Source organism: Diabrotica undecimpunctata, chromosome 3, assembly GCF_040954645.1.
Source record: "Diabrotica undecimpunctata isolate CICGRU chromosome 3, icDiaUnde3, whole genome shotgun sequence".
Classification (NCBI taxonomy): Eukaryota; Metazoa; Arthropoda; class Insecta; order Coleoptera; family Chrysomelidae; genus Diabrotica; species Diabrotica undecimpunctata.
The window spans coordinates 80,338,757-80,363,756 of NC_092805.1; the positions used below are offsets into that span (position 1 = coordinate 80,338,757).

General features: G+C 30.8%; 1 protein-coding gene across 1 annotated transcript in view; it reads right to left on the bottom strand.

Moving 5' to 3' along the window:
• LOC140435663 (protein takeout-like) overlaps positions 1–25,000 on the bottom strand; it is a 43,767-nt gene that overhangs the window by 16,058 nt on the left and 2,709 nt on the right. Inside the window, exon 2 of the mRNA XM_072524384.1 lies at positions 3–243. Coding sequence (XP_072380485.1) covers positions 3–243 — 241 coding nt within the window. The remainder of the gene's footprint in view (positions 1–2; positions 244–25,000) is intronic.

Genomic DNA, 25,000 nt, shown 5'->3' on the forward strand with positions numbered 1-25,000 from the left:
ACTTTATTTCAGAAACGGTATAGTTACTGGCTCCCAATGTGGTAATATTGAAGAATATCGCTTTAACCCGAACTGGTCCACGTCCATTTTCCATTACTAGGTTATCAATTACCAAAGGGTCTATACTTGGTACATCAATTTCTGAGATGCCATCCTTAAGATAAGGCCTTAGATGATTGAAAGTATTGATTAAGCATTTGTTGATATTGACGTCGTTTCTTTTGCATGGTAAAATATATTCAGCTAAAAATTAAGGTATTTTTTAATAAGAACAGAATTATATACGCATATATTAAAATTTGGAGTATTTCCATATGTGACCATTTTTATTAGTTTTTAAATTAAATTTATGTAAAATATACAATTATGGGGTAGACAGAGGCATGTGACATTGAGATAATGAGTTTTTTAGAAATAATCTTCGGTACCTATATATTTTACACAAATTTTATAAATTAAAAAGTTCACTTTGGTGCACAAAGCTTAATTTTATTAGAAAAATGAACGAGACATTACTTCATAAGTATAAAATTAATAAGTGTGCCACTTAAAAAAAACTTATATAAAACTCATGTATGGAATATTCAGCTTTGGGAGATCTAAATCAGACGATAATTATTATTATGATAAGTTTCCTTCCAAATATCAATAAAGTCGCGTAAATAGTTATCATTATAAGTGGTGTCTAGTTGTAACTCGATCTTTCTTAATCTCTATCGCCAGTGCTTCTGTACAAAGTCAAACAGTTATCAATGTGCATTGTAACACCATGTACTGTACGAAGTCAAACAGTTATCAATGTGCATTGTAACACCATGTACTGTACGAAGTCAAACAGTTATCAATGTGCATTGTAACACCATTACAATGTGCATTGTAGCAACATTGTAATTTCCAGCTTTAAAACTTTGACCAATGTTTCAATATTTAGAATTGCCATTCGAGACCGACATCAACGCGAGCAATCTGGTCCAAATCAATAGCGTATGCCATTAAATATTGCCTCTTTTGTATGAATTTTACAGTCTCTACTAGTGCTATATTGAAAAGAATAGCTCCTAGAGCATTTTCCGACCACTTCATTTAAGCTGATATTAGCCCAAAAAGTTCTACCTCGTATGCACTTTGACGACTGTGTAGGGTGTTAAGATATCTTTTACATTGAGTTCGAGAGTTATACTATATATTATACTATAATTTTTTAATTTCAGTATAACATTCTTTTGGAATGTGTTATTTGTTCTAGACCTTAACTATTTGTTGGAGTTAAGGAGAGCAATACCATATAAACGTATTCAATAGACACTTCATTAATGTTGGGAGTATATTATAACTAATCAAATGATTCGTTAGTACAATTTTTTATGTCTGTTGAAACGCTTAGTGTAACCTCAACAAAATCCTTACTAGAGAACAAAAAATTCTTCTCTTGCAGAATCTTTTATTGATATGAATTCGTAACAATCTTATATATTATAGCTATTAAAATTTCCTTTTTACAATCAAGACCTTGAAGGTTTGATAGATAAGCCAACCATTATATTGCCCCTCTTATTCAGACTTGCCAATTTTAACTAATCTGATATTTAAATCCATACTAAGCAAATTAGAGGAAGATTTAACAATTATTTATACAGATGGATCAAAAACTGATGAAAGTGCTGGTTTCGCATTTTTTGTTACAAACAACAATTATGTTAACAAATATCGAATTCCTGAATGTTGGTTTATGTTTACAATCAAGGATATTGTCATAGAGATAGCACTAACTTTGTGTGTCACTAATTATTGTGAGAACATGGTAATGGTATCAGATTCTCAGGCAGTAATACAAGCTCTTCGTGGCCATTTATTAGATAATTTCCAAAACTCCATTATCTTTGATATCAAAGAATTATTACATGAACTAAAATTCACAAAAAACAGTTACTTCACTCTGGATTAATTGGAAACTGTAATTGGAAACGAATTAGTGGACAGTATGGTAAAAAATATATCTGAGATATCTTATCCGAAATAACACACATTTCCTACTTTAAAGATCTTTTCTCTATTACCACGAGAATTGGCAGGGAAAGACGGAGGTGAAAATATGGACGTTCAAAAGACTTCATGAAACCATTACTTTTCGTTTCACCCATGCTTACAAAAACATATTTAAAATAAAGTGTCCATTAAAATGGGAACAAGAATCTTAGGAGACTTCACCGCAACAAAAGGGCTCCTGCAGGGTTGTTCCACATCTCCAACCCTATTCAAAATATACTTAGAGAAAGCCTTGACTACATGGAAAAGAAAATGCGAAGGCATGGGAGTACCGGCACGGAACGAATACCTATATACGTTAAGCTTTGCAGGCGATCAAGTAGTGATCGCACAAGACCAATATGACCTCAGCTACATGATGAAGAAACTACAAGAAGAATATACCCAGGCTGGCCTAGATATTAACCTCATGAAAACAGAGTACATACCTATCTACAAGTGAAGAAGACATAGAAGATCTACAGATTGATGACAACGTAACAATCAAAGGAAAGAATAAATTCAAATACTTGGGGTTTATAATCACGAAAAAAGCAACAACAGAGGAAGAAACTACACAAAGATTAGGACAAATAAGAACACCAATCCGACAACTTAACTCAGTATGGTAAGATAGACACCTAAATATGAAGACAAAAACACAGATTTATAAAACATTACTGCGAAGTATTATGACATATGCGGCTGAAAATTGGATGATAAACAAGAAAAACAGCAGTAAGATAGTAGCAACAGAGATGGAATGCCTGCGAAGATGCTGCAGAGTAACACGAATGGATAGGAGAAGTAATGACTAAATAAAGCAAAGAACATCAATAGAAACAGACATACTAACATATAATAACATATAAGAAGAACTAGCGACAGCAGATGGATAAAGAGAATTACCGAATGGAGCCCCATAGGAAGGAGGAAAAGAGGGCGACCACGAAAATCCTGGAGGAACTAAGTAGACGACGTCATGAGTAAGAGAGCCCTAAACGATGGAGAATTGGACAACAGAGAGAGATGGTTGAGAAACGGTTGAGCGAGGGAAGGCAGTGAATAATGTAGAATCCCTGAATATATATATGTAATGCTTACAGTAGCTCTTTCATTGCCGTATATTCCCCGGTAACCTTGACCAATACCAGGATCAAGTCCCTTTCGACATTCCCACACTAGCTTAGAGTCCACTAAGGGCTCATGAGTATCCCATAGCTGCTTGGTTATGTGTGCATATATTGATTCGGTTTAGCTCGAAAGCCCTCAAGTTAATTTCTCTTGCACACTGCAAGATTACAAAAATCGCTACCAGAAATACTTTCCTAGTGGAATAGAAATGTTTAAAATTCCACCACTACCGAATATTCCTTCGCCCGATTCTTCTGTAGTTTTAGACGCGTTTATGTACCAGGTATACCACTGCAGTCTAATTTGAGTCTTTTCTTGGCCCCATGGGTAGATAGCTACTTGGCCCGATACTTTGGGCCTATATTTGGGAAATATATGATCATTAATCATCATTCATTCGATATCTAATCTAACCCATAGGTTGCTTCGGTTTTCCCGCAGTCTATAATAACCTATTCTCGCCTCCTCCTTATAATGATATGTAAAGGAGAGAGATTCAGCATTGTCTTCACAGCTACCGTTGGTGTGTCCATCATAGCCCCTGTGATTACGAGACAAGCAAATCTTTGCACCTTGCTTAATTGCAGGATGACCCTCTTTTGTAGCAACATTGGTCACCATTCAACTGATGCGTATGTAATTGTTGGTTTTACCACCATGTTTTAAATCCAGTATAACATGTCTAGTTTTAAACCTCACATTTTTCCATGAGTTCATCTGGCTAGTATTAACGTAGTTACCATTCTCTTAGTGGTTGTGGAAGTGGTTGTAGGCGTTTTCCAGATTCCTCTGCCATATACCTCTAAGCCCAATAGAGAATGTGAAGTAGCGTTAAACAAAAACGGCCAACAATATCAAAAAAGTGTCATTGCAAAATTTATTACCGATGTGTATAGTGAAACTAAAAAGTCCTGTTACAAAGAGAATCAAATAGCCGTTCCAATTAAAAATAAATCAATAGAAACAACATAGTGTTTACAAAAGCAAACAAATGTAATAGTGCTATTATAGATAAAATAAAATATAATAAAAAGAACATGAAATTTTTAAATAATAAAAATATTAAAACAATAAACAAAGATCCGACGGTTGTATTAAATACAAATTTAACTGGCGTTAGAAAATTGGAAATTAATATTCAATTTAATAGAACAGAAATACCTCAATATTATTACCCACAACGTCCTAAATTATACTCGTTTATTAAACTACATAAACCTGATCACTCAATAAGACCTGTAGTTGCTTTTAATACAGCTGATAATAAAATGCAACATTTTCCGTTACCTAACAACTTCAGATTATCTCATTTGACGTAAAAAATCGTTTTCCTATTATTCCTCCTACACAAACTTTTGTTCTATTAAAAAATATTTTAGACCATAAAATTACAAATCCAGTTATAACATCTGAAATTTTATATCTTCTTGAAATTTGTATAAACCAGGACAACTTTGAACTTAATAATACAAATAACAGTGCAGGACTTATATTGGGTAATCTTCTAAGCCCATTGCTATCAGATATTTTTATGGATTATCTAGAAACAAAGATTTCAAAACATTCCGTATTCAAACAGTTTTTATATTGGTGGAGATACGTAGACGATGTACTGGTATGTTTTATAGGAACTAAGAGGCAACTTAACCAATAGTTATCGTATATTGTTCTAAAGCTATTTTCTTGTGGCATCTTAGTATTTACTATTTTTGTTAGGAATAAACCACAATGCAAGTTTAAAAAATGTTTACTGACGTTTTAATTTACACTTCAGAAATCGTTCTCAAAATATATTAATAAATTAAACATTTTTTTTTCTTTTGTTACTTGCTGAAAAATTCTTCTAATAATTTAATTTGATCTGACTCATTCATATTGACAATTCAGACATATATTATACATTCCAAAGTATACGACTTTAGAATGATATGGCCAATATTGATTTATGATTTAACATAGAATCACTAACAGAAGAATTTTACTGTCATCATGTCATAATTGCCGAGAGTCTAGATCTTCAAACTCTGTTGATGAAAATAATGAAAGTAATTAAAAGTGCTTAACTATAAACGCAAAGAAAATGAAGTGGATGATCGTCGGAAAAATTCATATTGAAACATCAGCACTACAATTAGATGAGAAAACAGTGGACATGATAGAACACTTTAGATATTTGGGTAACAGGATTAACTGTAACGTTGATAGCAACTAAAATAGGGCTGTCACTCCAGAAATACATTAACTGGTGTAGTGTATATTATGTGTGTTGTCAAGAAGTAGAAGCATTTATTTCCCAATAGAATACTTCATCCTGCCAGTTGCAACAACAATCAACCTGCAACAAAGAATATTGACTATGCAATCCAACACCTAACTACGTCAATCCAAAAAGCTGCCTAGACTACTACTCCAGAAAGCTCCTATAAAGAACAAACAGGCTCATTTCCGGACTATATAAACAATATGATTCGTGAAAAAAGGTAACAAATAAAAAAATGGCAAACTGCTCGACCCCAATAGAAAAAAGTAATCTAAACAGAACAACAAGACATCGCAAAGAAGCATTAAATGAATACAAAGCTGTTGGTATTAAACATTTTTTGGAAATCCTTTCTGTAAATGAGAACAAAACACAAAGCACTATGGAAACGGACAAGGGAACTAAAATCCCATCAACAAACTAAAATGAAAAGTAGCTTTGTTGATAAAAACAGATATAATAACCTTTCCTCCTCGAGCCCTTATAACAGCCTGTATATATCTTGGCATTGTAGTAATTAAATTTTGAACATGAGGTTAGTCCAATTCGTCCTATATTGTCTGAAGAGCCGATCTAAGCTCAGGTAAGTTGTTTGGGCGTCTTTCCAGTGTCTCCCATAAATGTTCGATTGGATTGAGGTCGGGGCTGAAAGCTGGCTAATTCATGCGGAGAATCCCTGTCTTTTAAGTATTTATTGACGATTTTAGCACGGTGAGGACGCGCGTTATCGTCCATAAAAATATAATTAGGTCCTATGAATGGCGCAAAAGTTACCACATGCTGATTTAAAATGGTTGTTATATACCTTTCTCCTGTCATAGAACCTCCATCCACAATAACTAAGTCAATGTGGGTGTCAAAACTTATACCAGCCAAAACCATAACTGGGCCTCCTTGATAGGTTATTTTTATTTACGTTAGGTACATTTAATAAAGTTTCCTATTAATTTTGGTACTTTTCTTTTAATGTAGTTTTTGACCACACAGGGATGTTCAAATTGACACTAGCAAAATATAGGTGGTACGTCGACACCTAAAAAGTCGTATCACTTCCCACAAGAGTGACAGCAGATTATATCCTGATAGATGTTCCCTTGCAAAACACGTACATGATGAACACCATATAATGAACTACAGTGAAACCAAGATGCTTGCAAATCATTACTTGATGTTATTAAAATAAATCACACTGCCGTTAACCTCAATCAAATAAGATATAAACAACAAACAATTATTAAATTGTATTTTACCATGTCTTAAATAATTGTAGCTCTCATCTGATGATGCCAATGAAAATTGGCGAAATATAATGAACTGTTGAACAGAGTACACTTGGCTTTCAATCAGCTGTATACCCAATTAACCTCAACCCCCTTTTTCATCTACCAGATCAGCTGATATTTTAGAGGATATATATATATATATATATATATATATATATATATATATATATATATATATATATATATATATATATATATAAGAAATACTGGATATTATTGACTGTCGATATAAACAAACAACACAGTTTATTTAGCAGTCAGTAGGTTTGGCCGGGATGTTATAGAAACACTCTTTTGACTTTTGGTCGAGCTTTCGGAATTCTTTTATTCCTTCTACTGTAATTAGAAGAAAGTGTAAATATTTACAACATATCTCAAATTGTCATTACAACTTACTAGTCGTTGAGATTATTTTTCTAAAGCTACGACATTTAACATTAAAAACACACATATAAAATATAACATTTAAAATAGTGGACAATATACATTTTAAAATTTAGTTGAAAAGTTAAAATTTTAAAATTTTGTTAGTGACATCTTTTCATGGTGTGTTTTGACTGATCCATAAAGAACAGAAAAAAAAAACAAAAATAGTGTGATAAAAAAGTAATTAGGAGTTCTTGCTATTATATTAATGGAAGTAGTATCTTAAAACTGTCTTGATAGTATGCAACATGTTTTGTATGCAGGTGTATTGTCCTCGACGCATCAAGGAATTTGGATATCGGTTAAAATACTTGGGAATTCCAAGGTTGGCCAAATCCAAATTTCTAATTGATTCGATGCAGGGAAATTCCACTTTCGCTAAGTAAAACAAAGGATTTGTTTTACATAAAAGCAGGTAGATTTTCTCTCATCGGTCAGTCGAGCTTGCCTCTTCTACTGTAGACCTAGTCGGTGCTATTATTGTTCCTACTAAGTTATTGTTTTATTTCTGATTTCTTATATACCATTTTTATTTTAGCATTATTGTATATTCAGACCTTTTCAGGTTAGAATATTACTTTGATCTATATTTGTTCATATACTGATTGTTTGATATTTTAATTGGTTATTTTGATTGTTTATTTTTCTTGTATTTTGTGTCTAAGTTGTTCTTCCGTAAGTTAAGACCACTTAGAAATATTTATCTTGCTTTTTATATTTTATATTTTGATTTGTACTTTGTCTAAGTAGTTCTTTCCGGTAAGTCAAAGAACTCTTAGAAATATTTCTCTGCATATTTATTTTAATTGTTTGTCTAAGCCGTTCTTTTCCGGTAAGTCAAAGAACTCTTAGAAATATTTTCATAATCATTGTTGCATTATTATTTCCGATATTTTATCTAAGATATTTTTCTTAAGTTAAGAAAATACTTAATACATTTGTTTCTTTCATTTTCTATTTTATGCTAAGTTGTTTCTTCCGTAAGTCAAGAAACACTTAGCAATATTTTCACATCTTTTCTATATTTGATTTTTCTTATTTTCTTTTATAAGTCGTTTCTTCCGTAAGTCAAGAAACACTTATAAATATTTGTGCATTTATTTTACTATATTTGATTCTCTTGTTTATTTTCTATTCTAAGTTGTTTCTTCCGTAAGTCAAGAAACACTTAGACATATTTCTATAATCTGTTTCATTTTTGCATTTCTCGTTTTATATTTTGAGTATTTTATTTTTCCACTCTAAGTCGTTTCTTCCGTAAGTTAAGAAACACTTAGAAATATTTCCATATTTTACTCTCACATTTACATATTTCATTTATCTATATTTCTGTCCTAAGTTGTTTCTTCCGTAAGTCAAGAAACACTTAGAAACATTTTTTTTCTTTGCATTATATTTTTATACCATTTAATTTAATTGTTTACTAAGTTATTCCTTCCGTAAGCCAAGGAATACTTAGATCATTTTTACCTATCTGTTTTCCATTTTTGCTCTGTTACTTTTTAACTGTTCCTTGGAACCGTTACCTATAACAGATATTTGTCACTGGAACTGTTATTTATAACAGCGGTAGTATTTAACCTTTCTACCAGCGACAAACCAAAGATGGTGAATACCCGATCCAATTCCGGGGATAGGAAGAAGCCCGAAGAGCCGGCGATGGGTCCTACAGGCCCAAATGCCCCCTCTCGGCAACAGTATTACGGTGTGTATATGTAAAAGTAAATCTTTATTTTATTTTTGATGTTTTGACAGTAAGTAACAATAAATGTTGCTCAATTTATCTATGTCTGACTTTTTATTTATACAAGACGTATTAGATTTTATGAAACACATTTCCAAGAAAACACGTTTTGAATGGTTTTTTTCCTTAGCCAGAATACAGGAATCCTCGAAATTAAATTCATGTTTTAAAGTTAATGCATGTTCTGTGAGCGCACATGCGTTTATCTTTTTGGTTTTTATGTCGCTGCGATGTGATATTACTCTATTGTGAAAATTACGAGATGATTCTCCGATATACACGTTTTCACAATTGGCACACGGTATAGAATAAACAACATTCGATGACTCCTGTATTGTGAAAGGATCCCTTGTCTTTGTGTACAACTTCGATACCGTTTTCACATATATATATATATATATATATATATATATATATATATATATATATATATATATATATATATATATAATATATATATATATATATATATATATATATATTATATTGTTGTGGTTTGAATTGTTCTAAAATATTTAAAGAAAAATATCATAATATAAATTTAATTTCATCAAACAATAAACTCGATTTAATAAATAAATAGGAAAATTATTTCTGTAAAAACCAAATAGATAAGAATGAGTTATGGTTCTTCTAAGTTATGATAAAGCAGGTAAATATCGATATGATAGCAATAGTCGGTTTTTGATAAAAAATTACGTCAAAGATACAGGTAAAGAGAATCTTTGAACACAAAATAGAAATCTTTTGTACACAGAATTTTGAAAGTAAGGAAAAAGCTTTTAGTAAAAGATGAGGGTAGATAATAATCTTGATGTTTAGTTATACTGTTATATCAAGATTTGTAAACAAAAAAAAGGAATTATTCATGAAATTGGAATTACCAAATGATATAAGGTCATGACGACAGCAAGTTTGTTTACTGAGAAAATATTGAATATGATTGGTTGGAATTTAAGGTGTGGAGTGTATGATGCAGAATCTGATTGGTAGAAGCGGAAGTTAGAAGGAAACGACGACAAGCCGATTTTGCGATATCGGAGGAGATTTTACTGAAGAAGCTGCTTGTTTTGTTGCTACATAGCCTGCAGTAAAGGTAAACAGAGTTGCTGGTAAATAAAAATTGTGTGTAGTATTTGAGGTGCCTGTGGAACAAGCCAAAGAAGTGGTAGCAGTTCAAAGCGAAATTTACCGAGCACAGTTGGAAGAGAAAAAGAGCCAATAGAAAAACTGTGTAAATAAAAGGTCAGTCTGATATACAATAAAAAAAGGGCATTCGACAACACTCGTAACGATATCATAACTAATTCGATTCATTCAACATTTTGTTCAGCTATTCGCTTTCATGATAAATAATATAAAATGTAATTAAGAGATCTTCATAATAAGAAGTCATAAAAAGTATTGATAATTTGTGTATGCACAATATAGAACTTTTAAGTTTAATTATACGTATTAATTATACGCATAGGTTATATGTTTGGTTTAACTATAAATTTATTTAATTTAATAATTTGAAAGTAATTTTTAAAAAATTGTTTGATAATTTATTATCACAAATTTTTTTTATTTTCATTTATTTTCCCATTGTCCATTTTTCCCTCAAAGGCAAAAGTATAGATATTACTTTGAAGCCACATAGAAAAATAAACTATAAAAAATAGCCCTGAGATTAAAAATTAATTAAGAGAAATTTATTTGTTTTGCAAAATTAAAGTTTAAAAAGCATCATAGGGGTCATAATTTGCAATTCATATTATATATATATATATATATATATATATATATATATATATATATATATATATACACATATATATATATGTATAAATATATATATATATATATATATATATATATATATATTTATATATATATATATATATATATATATATATATATATATATATATATATATATATATATATATATATATATATATATATATATATATATATATATTATGTTAGGATTCATTTTATCAATCAAAGATGGAATAAAAATTTGATTTTTTTATAGAACGCGGGCACATAAATTTCCAACGCCCTGTACATCGATTTGTAAATATTTGTTATAAGTAGTTTTAAGCAGTGGGTTTATCCATAATGAGTTTTACCCTGAAGGACTAAAAAACATAAAGTAAATACTTTAAAGTGAATAGACAATTGTTTCCCGGTATTTGTAGATATAATATTTTAAAAGCCTTTGTTTTTTGGTTTCGCTGGAAAGGCCAAAAAGCCGCCAGGTACCTAGTTATTATATTTAGAAAGTAAGTCACAAAAAACCGTTATCATTTTCAAAGAAATTTGTTTACAAGCGATGCTTGGATTTTTCTGATATCAATGAGTGAATATTTTGAAAGTTTGGAGAAAATAAAGATTATTATGTGATGGTCATCAGAGAGAAGCAGTTGAAGTTTTGTGAAGTAAATTTAGAAGCAAGTGCCAGTAGTTTAATAATGAGAAGTGATTCTCTGAAAGGTGGAACCAGAGATAGATCCAAGCTGAGAAGTCAAATACCTCCTGGATTCTATAAAGTCCAAGTGAAAGATTGTTAGTATATGAAAGAGAGGAGAGAATTTTGGAGTTTGTTGAACGAGTACTGGTAAAAGAGGCCTGCTCGTGTTTTTGAAGAAAGAGTTTGCTGGTATGCTGACAGGTGGACACTTAGAACGGAGAAGGCTTTGATTGGTGGCCTAACATAATCAACAAGGGGGAGCTGTTCTGGTCGAAAGAGGTCGTGTGTGAGGTAAATGGTCAGTCAATAAATTTTATGACATAATTTTTTTTGTATGTTTCAAATAAAAGACGCTATACTATCAGACGAACAAAAATTATCGCTATTTAAGATACCATCAAGTTTATAAAAGTTTTTTTTTACTTCAAAAGATAATTATAAATATGGCGTAATAAATTTAAAAGGTTACTTTTTATAATATTCAGAACTATTTGTACAAAAACGTATGAACAAAAATTGCAATATTTAAAAATTTTCATATTATTTCTTTTGATAATAAAAGATATTTGTATTTGTATATTTATATTATTTCTATTTATTTCCTTTCCTTATTTTATCCCGAGAAGGAACAATTAAGGGATACTTGAAGCCACGAGAAAATATAAGTATAACCTAAGCTGATTTATTACTTTTATAAAATGGCACTGAGATTTTTTTTATATGATTTGCTACACTTAGATAATTAACTAAATAATTAATTAAAGTAATTAAATAAATAAAGAGTTAAATAAAAAGTAAGAAAAGGCAGATCCTAATAATATATATATATATATATATATATATATATATATATATATATATATATATATATATATATATATATATATATATTGTTATGATATGTAAAATCGAGAAAAATATTGGTTTGTTTAAAAATATTTCAAAGTTAAAAAACATTAAAATAATTCAGATAAGTAGGATAATATCCAACAAACATTTCGAAGAAGGAAAGTTATTAAATTCTTGGATTACCTGTACTAAACAAAATGTAAGCTTTGCATAAATTATTTCTTTGTTATACTTGAGTGACCCGCATAATTTTAAGTGAAATCCAAAGACAATTGAACGGGGTTTTCCAAAATACATTAATGCAGTGATTAGAGACAAATAGAAGAGATTTTAGAAAGAGGTTTTTGTTAGTTTTTAAGAATTATAGAAAATATTATTTGTAAATAAGTTTTAGGAAATTTTATAATTATAGGTAAAAATTTGTTTGTTATCGAAATGAAAAAATGGGGGAATTGTGACGAGTTTTGATTGGCGGAGATTGAAAAAGGTGGGATAAGTATGTAGGAAAAAGTTTAGCGAGATTGAGGAGAGAGAAAAGATAATCAGTTGGTTTTCCAAGTCTGTAAGACGAACAGTGATTGTTCTCTGGTGGTTCCCAAGAGTAGCAAGCAGTAGTGTTGAATGTTAGTGAGTTTTTGTGGAGTTAGTGTATCTGACAGAAGCTGAAGCAGCAAAATATTGTAAGTCATATTTTCCTACTTATATTCCAAGAGTCACTGTTCAGGCCAACGAGAGATTCAGTTTATCGTAAAGAGAAGATATTCCAAGAGTCATTTTTCACTCGGGCCAACGAGAGATTCAGTTTATCGAGAGGAGAAAGGCTATCATAATTTGAATGATTGTTGCTTTTGAAGGAGATCATTAAGGACGATATACTTGCAACAATCTGTTGTAAGATTGCTGATTACATAGGGAGCGGTTGAGAGGAGATAATACAGTCTACAAGGAACAAGGATTTGGACCACTCATCATCAGAGAGAGATATTTTTGTTTTCTGCAGTTTTTTTCTTTTATTGATAACACAATTTTTACACGTAATTTAGAAAGGATATAAATATTTTGATTAGGAGAGTTAGAATAGTTTGGGATTTTGAGTTTTCAATTAATATTGTTTGTACCATTAATTTTGATTGTTCACGTACGGAGAACAAAATTTTGAGAATCCTTATACGAGATTTGTTTATTGAAAACTTTTGAGTGTGAATTATTTCATTATTTTTATTTCAATATATAGTGTTAGATCATATGTGTTTTTTATTATTCCGGTATTCTCTGGACCTTACCTTTCACATGTAATAGCATAGATATTGAAGCACGAATTTAACCCTGAGATAAAAGAATTAAAAATTGTGATAGAGTCATAATCATATCATTTAAATAATTTTAATTAATCAAAAAAATTAATTAGCTAATTATTTGCTTGGCGCACCAAGACTTTAAATATCACAATAACTGGCTTCCAAAACGTGGGGCTTGAAAATATCGCAGCTTTACATTTGAAGGAAGGGAAAGAGATCTGGAATAAGTACAGGTGATCCAGAGATAAAAACATATAACATTGAGGGAATTTGAATTTGAAAGTATTTTGACAATTTTTCCAGGGAATATAAATTTGATTTATTGATTGATCGTAGTTAGTGGATATTTACTGCTATTGAATTATTTGATTTTATTTTCTTTACCAATCGTACATTTGATATTTATTTTGAATTATTTGAATTTTACTGATTGCATATTTGATATTTGTCGTGAAAATTTAATACATTTGGGGAGAAATATTGTCGTGTTCTGAAACATATAGAGTGTTGTAAAATTTCACATTTGGCGGGGACAAAAACAGTAACGAAAAGAAACAACATGTCGACCACAAGGAGTCAAAGCAAAATGCAAGAAAGGAAGGAGGATAACAGAGAAGAGGAAACAATTATTGATGAAGGATCGGATAATGAAGGAAATGCTACAATAATGGAGGAAAGAAAAGAAACAGGGATGCTGGAAAAATTATTAGCAATGATGCAAATACAGAGACAAACAATAGAGAAAAACCAAATTGAAACATCAAAGAAAATTGATAGAAATCAACAAGAAACAAAACAGACAATGGAAGAAAACCAACGGGAAACAAGGCTAGCAATAGAACAAAAATTAGAAGAAAATTATAAAAAAATGGAAAAGCGTTTTGACAAATATGAAAATGAGGTAAAAGTCTGTTTAGAAAAAGTCAGAGAAGAAACAGAGAGGAAACTAGAGATGCAGAGAGAAGAAATAGAAACTAAAATGAAAGATATTAAGACTGTACAGAAAAAAGAATTAGAACAGTTAGAAGAAAAATTTGAAATGGCGCTACAAGAAGACAGGAAGGAAGTAGAAAGAAGATTAAAGCAAAATGAAAAACAAATGGCAGAAATTGAACTAAGAGGGGTAGAGAGAAAAGAAGTTATCATCCATGGAACAAGCGAGTCGAAAATACAATTTGGCGGGGATATTCGGAAAACACACCCAGTACCGTTTGTTAAAAATTTGAAAACCAAATTACAACATATTAGATATTTTGACGAGTGCAAAGAAACAATTAGAAACCATTTGAAAGAAGGAGCAGCGTTATGGTATGAAAGCAAGGAAGATGAGTTTGAAAATTGGACAGATTTTGAAAATAAATTTCTCAACTATTTCTGGGGGAAAAATAAACAGAGAGAAATCAACCAAGAGCTACAGAATGGAAAATATCACGAAAAAATGGGAATATCTGAAGAAAGATATGCTTTGCAGATATATAACAATTCAAAATATCTAGAATACAAATATTCTACCGAACAGCTGGTAGAAATGATCAGCAGACATTTTGAGGAAACGTTGGAAGATCACGTGATTTTGAGAAACTATCAAGATATTGATAGTTTGTGCCAATTCCTTCAATTAAAAGAAGCGAAAAGAAAAGAAATGAGAAATAGAAGACAACATGACCAATATAATGGACCGGAAAGAAGGTATTCATCCAATTATGACCAGAGAAACCGACATCCCAGATCAACAAACGAATATAGGCCGAGAAATTACAATAATTACAATAAACAACAAAATTACGATAACCGGAATGATACACAAAAAAGAACAAATGAAAATCACAACAGGAATAGAGATGCACAAAATCCTCCGAATAGGAATACTAACGAACAAAGGGACGATAGAAATAACCAGAGCTTCCAACAACAAAATAGAAGGGAGATGAATCATGTAGCAATAGGAAACGAAAGACAAATTTCTAATTCTAATCTAATATTTTTAGACGCATTTATAAAACATAAAGCGATTAAAATTGTGATTGATTCTGGCTCGGAGATATCGCTAATCAATAAAAAACTAGTAAAAGAATTAAATTTGGACAGATTTGTGTATAAGATTCCTAGGGTTGATTTAGTGGGTGCAAACAATAAAAATTTGACGACAGTAAACGAAGGTTTGGGAGTACAGATAAGAGTGGGAAACAAATTCCATATTATGAAATGTGTGGTGATTGAAGATTTAAATCATGATATGATAGCGGGAATTGATGAATTGAGAAAAAAAGATATCACCATAAATTTTTCGGAAAATAAACTGGAAATCAGAGCAGAACCAGACAACACAGGAGAAGAAAAGCAAACAGATAGGAAAACAAATTCTGGAAGGATCAATGCACAGGAAAAACGCAAAGAAATCGATATGACTGTAGAGGATAAACCGAAAGTACAAGAACAAGATCTAACAGAAGAGAAAAAGAGAAGGAAGAAAAAGAAGAAGAGTTCGAAAAGAAAGCAGGAAAATAAGATGGAGACCAGAGAAAAACAGGAAATAGAAGGTACAGAAGAATTGTTGGCAACCGACGATAAAACAGAATGGAAGCAGGAAGAAAAAGAAAGTATCATCAGAGAAATGAAAGGAAAAGAAACATGGTGCTCGGAATACCAAAGGGAATTAGAGGATAAAAAGAAAACAGAAAAAAAAATGGCACTGATGGACGAGAATCCAGAATTTTGTGAAGAAGTATTATGGACAGTGAACACATGTGAACAAAAGGAGGATGAAAGAAAAATAAATTGTGGAGAAAACAGGGGAAAGAAAATAGAGAAGATTTTAGGAAACCATGGAGATCTTATTAATGAAGTAAACCGAGTGGCTAAAAATTATGAACTTTCTGTTAAGGGAAAATACTTGGAAAAATGTAAAACGAAAATATATCCAATCCCGTATAAAGACAGGCAATATACGGGGTATTTTAACATTCACGACATTTATCAGTATCATAAGTAGATTTTAATAACATAGTGAAATAATTTGATCCTAGAAAACTTTTGTCATTTTTAAAATTTAACAAAGAGTTTTCGGCAGATCAAATGGCGGGGATTTGTTATGATATGTAAAATCGAGAAAAATATTGGTTTGTTTAAAAATATTTCAAAGTTCAAAAACATTAAAATAATTCAGATAAGTAGGATAATATCCAACAAACATTTCGAAGAAGGAAAGTTATTAAATTCTTGGATTACCTGTACTAAACAAAATGTAAGCTTTGCATAAATTATTTCTTTGTTATACTTGAGTGACCCGCATAATTTTAAGTGAAATCCAAAGACAATGGAACCGGGTTTTCCAAAATACATTAATGCAGTGATTAGAGACAAATAGAAGAGATTTTAGAAAGAGGTTTTTGTTAGTTTTTAAGAATTATAGAAAATATTATTTGTAAATAAGTTTTAGGAAATTTTATAATTATAGGTAAAAATTTGTTTGTTATCGAAATGAAAAAATGGGGGAATTGTGACGAGTTTTGATTGGCGGAGATTGAAAAAGGTGGGATAAGTATGTAGGAAAAAGTTTAGCGAGATTGAGGAGAGAGAAAAGATAATCAGTTGGTTTTCCAAGTCTGTAAGACGAACAGTGATTGTTCTCTGGTGGTTCCCAAGAGTAGCAAGCAGTAGTGTTGAATGTTAGTGAGTTTTTGTGGAGTTAGTGTATCTGACAGAAGCTGAAGCAGCAAAATAGTGTAAGTCATATTTTCCTACTTATATTCCAAGAGTCACTGTTCAGGCCAACGAGAGATTCAGTTTATCGTAAAGAGAAGATATTCCAAGAGTCATTTTTCACTCGGGCCAACGAGAGATTCAGTTTATCGAGAGGAGAAAGGCTATCATAATTTGAATGATTGTTGCTTTTGAAGGAGATCATTAAGGACGATATACTTGCAACAATCTGTTGTAAGATTGCTGATTACATAGGGAGCGGTTGAGAGGAGATAATACAGTCTACAAGGAACAAGGATTTGGACCACTCATCATCAGAGAGAGATATTTTTGTTTTCTGCAGTTTTTTTCGTTTATTGATAACACAATTTTTACACGTAATTTAGAAAGGATATAAATATTTTGATTAGGAGAGTTAGAATAGTTTGGGATTTTGAGTTTTCAATTAATATTGTTTGTACCATTAATTTTGATTGTTCACGTACGGAGAACAAAATTTTGAGAATCCTTATATGAGATTTGTTTATTGAAAACTTTTGAGTGTGAATTATTTCATTATTTTTATTTCAATATATAGTGTTAGATCATATGTGTTTTTTATTATTCCGGTATTCTCTGGACCTTACCTTTCACATGTAATAGCATAGATATTGAAGCACGAATTTAACCCTGAGATAAAAGAATTAAAAATTGTGATAGAGTCATAATCATATCATTTAAATAATTTTAATTAATCAAAAAAATTAATTAGCTAATTATTTGCTTGGCGCACCAAGACTTTAAATATCACAATAACATATATATATATATATATATATATATATATATATATATATATATATATATATATATATATATATTATATAGTGAACATTTCGCAAATTTTCCTATTATAAAATTTTTTCAATATAAAAAGGAATTAATTTTTATACATTCCAAAAAATTCTTTTAATTCTCTTTCTAGATCATTCATACTAAAGTGCATAACAATAATCCATTTGTCAGATTATTGGTGCAGACCAGCTTGGATATATAGGTCGGCCAGACAGTGCGAATTCTGCTACATTGCATATTGTTTCATGAAAATACTTTCACTCGGTAAAAATTATATAATAGTTGAGTAGGCATGTCTTTTGTTACTAGTAACCCACTTTGATTTCCACGAGTCAGTACTCGTCTTTTTGCGTATTGCGTTTATGCAACTCGCATTGATGTAACCTGAAAATGTTAAATGTTATACGGTGGACGACGATGTAATTTTACGATTATTATAAACTTCAATTAGATCACCTACATCAATATACCGGTGGCGATTGAAAATTACTTTTTACTGTTATGAGCGTTGTGTATTATACTCGGTATAAAAAAATGGAACAATAGATTATCAGATAAATACGTAGTAATTTAATTCAACATCAAATATTTGACATTTTTGTCAAATATTTTTAATTTTATCCATCGCAGAAAACATCGGTCAAATCAAAAACTCAATATTATTAGAAGCTCCAACAAATTAACAAATGTAACATCGAAATAGCAACAACCTTTAATAGTTTCGACCTAAGAATATACAAACAATAGTCAAACTAATTTAAATAAGTTTCAAATGTCGTACGAACTTAAAAGTCACAAAAGTATTTATTGCCATATTGGACGATTTACCAACCATGAAATTATTGACTTGTTCAGAGATCAAAATGTTAGATTTATGGGATGCTAAAATGAGGTAATACCCTTATACTATCTGCTGAAAAGACCTCATTTTTTTGATCGTTTAAGATAGAATCTATTTTTACTCGAAAGCTGAGTCACTGTTTGGAAGTCGCAATTTTTTTATTATCGAGAAATGTTTTACAAAATAGTGTAAAATGTCAAAAAACAAGCAATTGTGTAAAATATATTCAGACACAGTTTGATATAATTTGTGTATATTTTGAAAAGAAAAGCAACGGTGGATTTTCTACCACTAATATTAAAAACTCAAAAAACAAAATTGGATTTAAAGAAAAATTGTTGAAAAACTTTTAGTTTGAAGCTCCATGTCTAATGGGTTTAACAGCATATGGTGAGTCCGGATGCTAAGCGTTATATCTAAAGATGTTTACTGAATATGATTAATTTTGTTAATCTGATAATATCAAAAAGACAAAATAATTGATGTTTCAAACAGAATAACATAAATAACACCAAAGAAAGATAATCCTCCAAATATCTCTATATATATATATATATATATATATATATATATATATATAAATAATCATATAAATAAATATCCCTATATAGATAATTGTCCAATAAGAATTTGTTTCAAACGAATTTTTACAAAAAATCGAGAAGTAGGCCTGATTACCAAAATGCCTCCCGTAGAACATGCACCTGGCACCTGGTAACGGCAGAGAACAAACCTGTTAAATGGGCTACGTTATATATATATATATATATATATATATATATATATATATATATATATATATATATACTAATGCCCAAAATTAACGCACCACCTTAAATGAGATAGATTTGTTCTTTTTTAAGATTTTTGTAAAAAAAAATCGCAATATCTCTATTATCAAAGATTATACAGAACTTTATATGTAACGAGTTTTTATCAACATTTAAAGCAAAGAAAACATTACTTACATAAACTTTATTGATATTTAATACAAATAAAGCCTAAGAAAATATAACCTAAATATTCTTTACCAATTGCCCTTTCCCAAAAAACTTAAAAACGAGTATTTTCACGTCTACATCTAATTACTTCTTCACAGCGGCGAGACATACTTAAAATCAAGCGGCGTATTTGGTCTTGATCAATTGCATCCCAAACTTCTCTCAACATAACTTCTATGTCGTCAAGAGAGACAGGTGGTGGTTGTCGGCTCCTAAGTTGACTATCAATAATATCCCACAAATTCTGTATGGAATTGAGATCAGGGCTGCAGGGTGGCCAGTTCATGGTTTGTATTCCAACCTCGTTCTAATATTTGCGAACCACTCGTGCAACATGTGCAGGGTGGCCAGTTCATGGTTTGTATTCCAACCTCGTTCTAATATTTGCGAACCACTCGTGCAACATGTGGTCGAGCGTTATCTTGCATTAAAAAAAAGTTATTTCCTATATAGGGAGCAAATGGAACTACATGGTTACACAAAATGTCTAATATACCTTTCACGTGTTAAGAAATCTCTTCGTAAAGCAACAAGGTCCGTTTGCGCTGTAAGACTTATTCCTCCCCAAATCATTACAGATCCACCATTGAATAAAGTAATAGGTCGTATATTACACTGTGCGTAGCGTTCTCTTGGCCGTCGATTAACTCTCACACTGAGCTATATAAGCAATATTACGACTCATCAGTGAACAACACGTACTTCCAGTCATCAACATTTCAGTCAAGGTGCTCTCTGGCAAATTGTAATCTACTTCTACAATGATTTACGTTTAAAGCTCTGATCTTATATGCAGATCTTGTTCAGTGAGACGCCTTTATATAATGTTTCTACTAATTTGAATATTATGAACATTTGTCACTTGTATTTGTAAATGTCTCATTGTGGGAAAACGTTCTCTGATAGCACGAAGCCTGATAAACTGATCTTGTCGTGATGTTGTAAGTTTTCCTCAACCTTATCCATGCTGTTTCGTATGGTCGTTTGTTTCTCGAAAACGTTGAATGACTCGTGATATTGTAGTATAAAATACCCCTAACCTCAAGCCTATTTCACGATAACTTAAGCCTATATCAGCTAAAGTAATTGCCTGAACACATTCATCTTGGCTCAGATTTCTTGAAATTGAATGTTGAATTTTTACAATTCAATAAAGTCACGTTACACTTTGAACGTACCTTTCCTTCTTGGTAATAAAGATATCGATGATTTTTTTACGAAAACGTTGAAAAAAAAATGAAACTTTTTTAAAGTATTAAGATTAAAACGTAGCATTTGCTTTAAGTAAATTCCACAGGTTGTTACAAAATAAGATAAAAAATCAAATTTATTTTTACACACCGTATCTAGGTGAAATGTTGACACTTCCCAGAAAACAATAATACCATCATTACTTAGAAATAGGTCTACAGTGGGCAAAAAAAAAATTATTGAAATCCAATCAAGGATACACAAAAAAAATAGCTTAATAATTATGGTAGAGTTGATTTCGGGCGTTAATTTTGGAGAGTAAAAAATCACGCAATGCTTTAAACATACTTTTCTTTTTTGATAATAAACGTATCGTAATGATTTTTTTTACCAAAATGTGAAGAAAGAATAAAGCGATCTTAAAATATTAATAACATGTAGCGTTTGTTTCTAATACATTCCACCGGGTGTTGCAAAATTAGATGAAAAAACACAACTTTATTTTTACACCCTGTATATAAGTAAAACGTTACAACAGGAAGTAAACAGGAACGACCACATGCGTACAATGTTTAATGAATGCAAAAAATTCCTAAAAAAACATCAGTATTTGTATATAATAAGAAGTGATGGCACAGTAGCTATGTATAAACAGGACTATATCAGCAAAAATGAAATCATGCTTAAAGATACAAAATACTACAAAAAGTTAAGTAGAGACCCTACTTGTAGTCTTCAACAAAAAGCAAATAAATTAGTAAGAGATCTAAACAAAACATTAAAAATATAGAATTTAAAAGCAAAAAATCTAAGAATTTATAACTCTATAGCACCTAATTCTACTCTCTACCAAAAATACATAAGCCAACCCTAGCAAGGAGACTAATTGTTGCATCCATTGATTCTCCAAACAGTAAATTGTCCAAGGTCTTAACAGAAATATTAACAAATGCATATATTCTTCGTTCACAAATTGTTGAGAGCACGAAATATGCCTCAAACTTATAAAACGGTCGTAAATCATAGGCGTTCCTAAGGTGTTTATTCATTAAATAATAATATAATGTTTTAATACTGTTATATATAATATTGATAATATTTTAATACTAATATATTTAGCAAAAAAACAATTAAAACTTTCACGACTAATGTTGGTTATTATATTATATTAATAAAAATAAGAATTTAACCATTAACAATTTTGTAAATAAGAATACCTTATCTCTTTGGATATTTCAATACTAATCTTCGCGTTTAATCACTTTACTAGAAAACCTGGAATTCATATCCGAAGGTACTATTCGTTGCAAGATAATTAAGATGGAATTCCCCAGATTTTTAATAATATAATTATATTCGAAACTTAACTTGAAAGGGTTATTACGAACGAAAACAATTTTTTTGTTTAGTACGTTTTTGATCGCATTTAATTTACGGCTCGTCGGTATTTCCGCGTCTACGGCAGTAATTAGCGTCTCGAATATTTCTTTTGCGAATTATATGCAGTGCGTGAGTGATTTTTTATTCCATATACCTACGAACATATACGTACCTTTCGCTCGTGCTCGTTTTGTTGGATTGTTTGTGATGGCTTCATCATCAAGTTTTACACCGGTACTGTTGCGTACAGTCAGTAAGTCTGTCTATTCACCAAGAGAGAAGACTATTGTCCTGAATGTTCACGATGCTCTGGTTTCTCAGAATCCCACAAACACTGTTCGCAACATAGTCGAAAGTTGTGCCAACATGACTGGCGTAGGAGAGTCAACTTTATATAGGTTCCTATCAGAAAGAAAAAAACACGGTATAGCTAACCCAAACACAAACGAACACTTAAAGAGAGGGAAAAAGCCTATTGAAATTTATGAATTTGCCAAAAATGGAATTCGAAGGAAAATTCATGGATTTTTTTTCAAAAAAGAAATACCAAACCTAAACAAAATTTTACAAGAAGTTAGAGACGACCCGGATTTGCCTCATATCGGACGAACTAAATTGTGGCAAGTTTTAAAAGAATTAAATTTCCGGTGGGAGAAATCAGACCGAAAATCACTTTTGATTGACCGGGAGGAGAAGATGATGTTGGAGAAGAAATTATCTAAGATTCATTCGAAAATTCCGGGCTGAAGAAAGGCCCATCTTCTACCAGGATGAAACGTGGGTAAACTAAGGTCATACTCTAAAAAAAATTTGGTCAGATAAAAATATATTAAGCTCCAGGCAAGCCTTTATGGAAGGTTGGTCTACTGGTATCTCCCCACCTTCTGGTAAAGGCAGTAGATTAATAATTTCTCACATTGGCAGTGAAAAAGGATTTGTTAAGCATGGTTTGTTGGAATTTCATTCCAAAGGCACAAAAGACTATCACCAGGAGATGACAGCTGATGTTTTCGAAGAGTATTTTGAGCAAATGATTGAACACATACCACCAAATTCAATTATAGTATTAGATAATGCACCCTATCATTCACGACTAGTAGAAAGACTTCTAACGAATGCGTGGAAGAAACAGGATATTCTTGACTGGCTGCGGAATAAGTATCAGCCTTACGAAGATGGAATGGTAAAAGCAGAACTTTTAAAAATTGCCCGGCAACACAAATCTAAGTTCAAGAAATACGTAGTTGACAAAATGGCGGAAAAGCGAAACATCACAGTCTTTAGACTTCCACCCTACCACTGCGAAATAAATCCAATTGAACTCATTTGGGCACAAATGAAAAGTTATGTGGCTAGAAAAAATACGTCATATAAAATACAAGCTGTACGTGAATTGTTATACGAGTCTTTATAACATATTACAAAACAAAACTGGAAAGATGCAGTAAGACATGTAATAGAAGAAGAACAAAAAATGTGGGATATTGATAACATAATTGATGCAACCGTAGAGATTATTAACCTAATTATTAACCCTCAAGACGACTCGGATTCCGAAGTTGATCCTATTTATTTTGAATTTGAATAGTTTTCTAATCGTAATTATATAAGGTAAGTAATAGTAGTTGTGATCGTAAGGTATTAAAGGGGAAAGGCGCAAAATGTCGCCTGTCAAAATGTTCAATGTGTTTTAAATGTATCCATTTTTTTTTCAAATCCTAAGAAAACTAAAAAGCATTTTTTTAAAATTTAAAGGCAGAATGAAATATTTTTTAGAATAAATAAAAAGTTTCTTTTGCATGCAATATTTTCAATTAAAAATTATACTATATTTTCTCTTTTATTTTCACCCCTGTTACATAACATATTAAAATAAACATTGTAGAAGTTTTCAGGGACTTTCTGCCCTGAGTAATAATGTAATCTTTCATTCTGCGTTTAAATTTTTCAAAAATATTTATTAGTTTTCTCCGGATTCGAAAATAATGGATACATTTAAAACACATTGGAAATTTTGCCAGGCGACATTTGGCGCCTGTTTCCTTAATTAAATAAATGTATCTTTTACAAATGGCAAGAAACTTTTTATTTTTGAATAAAATAAATAAGTTTTATTAAAAAATACAATTTACATAAGTACAATTTAAAAAATATATTTATTTAGTTCAAATAAATGTTTCAATCATATACTCTACGACACTGGTCGTTCATCTCTAACCATTCAAAATACCACCGTAATAGGATTATAAGGTATTGTATTCCTTCAGATATAAGGTGGGTTAGTCGAAAACGTCTTAAACCGTCAGTTTTAGGTTGGTTTTTACTATTATATCGTATTACCTATCCTCTCTGTATTTCAGTTTTCTAATTAGGGTTAAACTTGTAGTGAGCTATCAACAAATTGTGAACCGAGTGTAGCACAAAGAATGATTACTATATAACAGGTTCATTTAGTTTCAGCTTCTTTATCAACAATTTCAAACTTTCCCCAAATTATGTGTTGGTAAGTTTTAATGGATCCAAAACACAGCTCAATAATATATATATATATATATATATATATATATATATATAT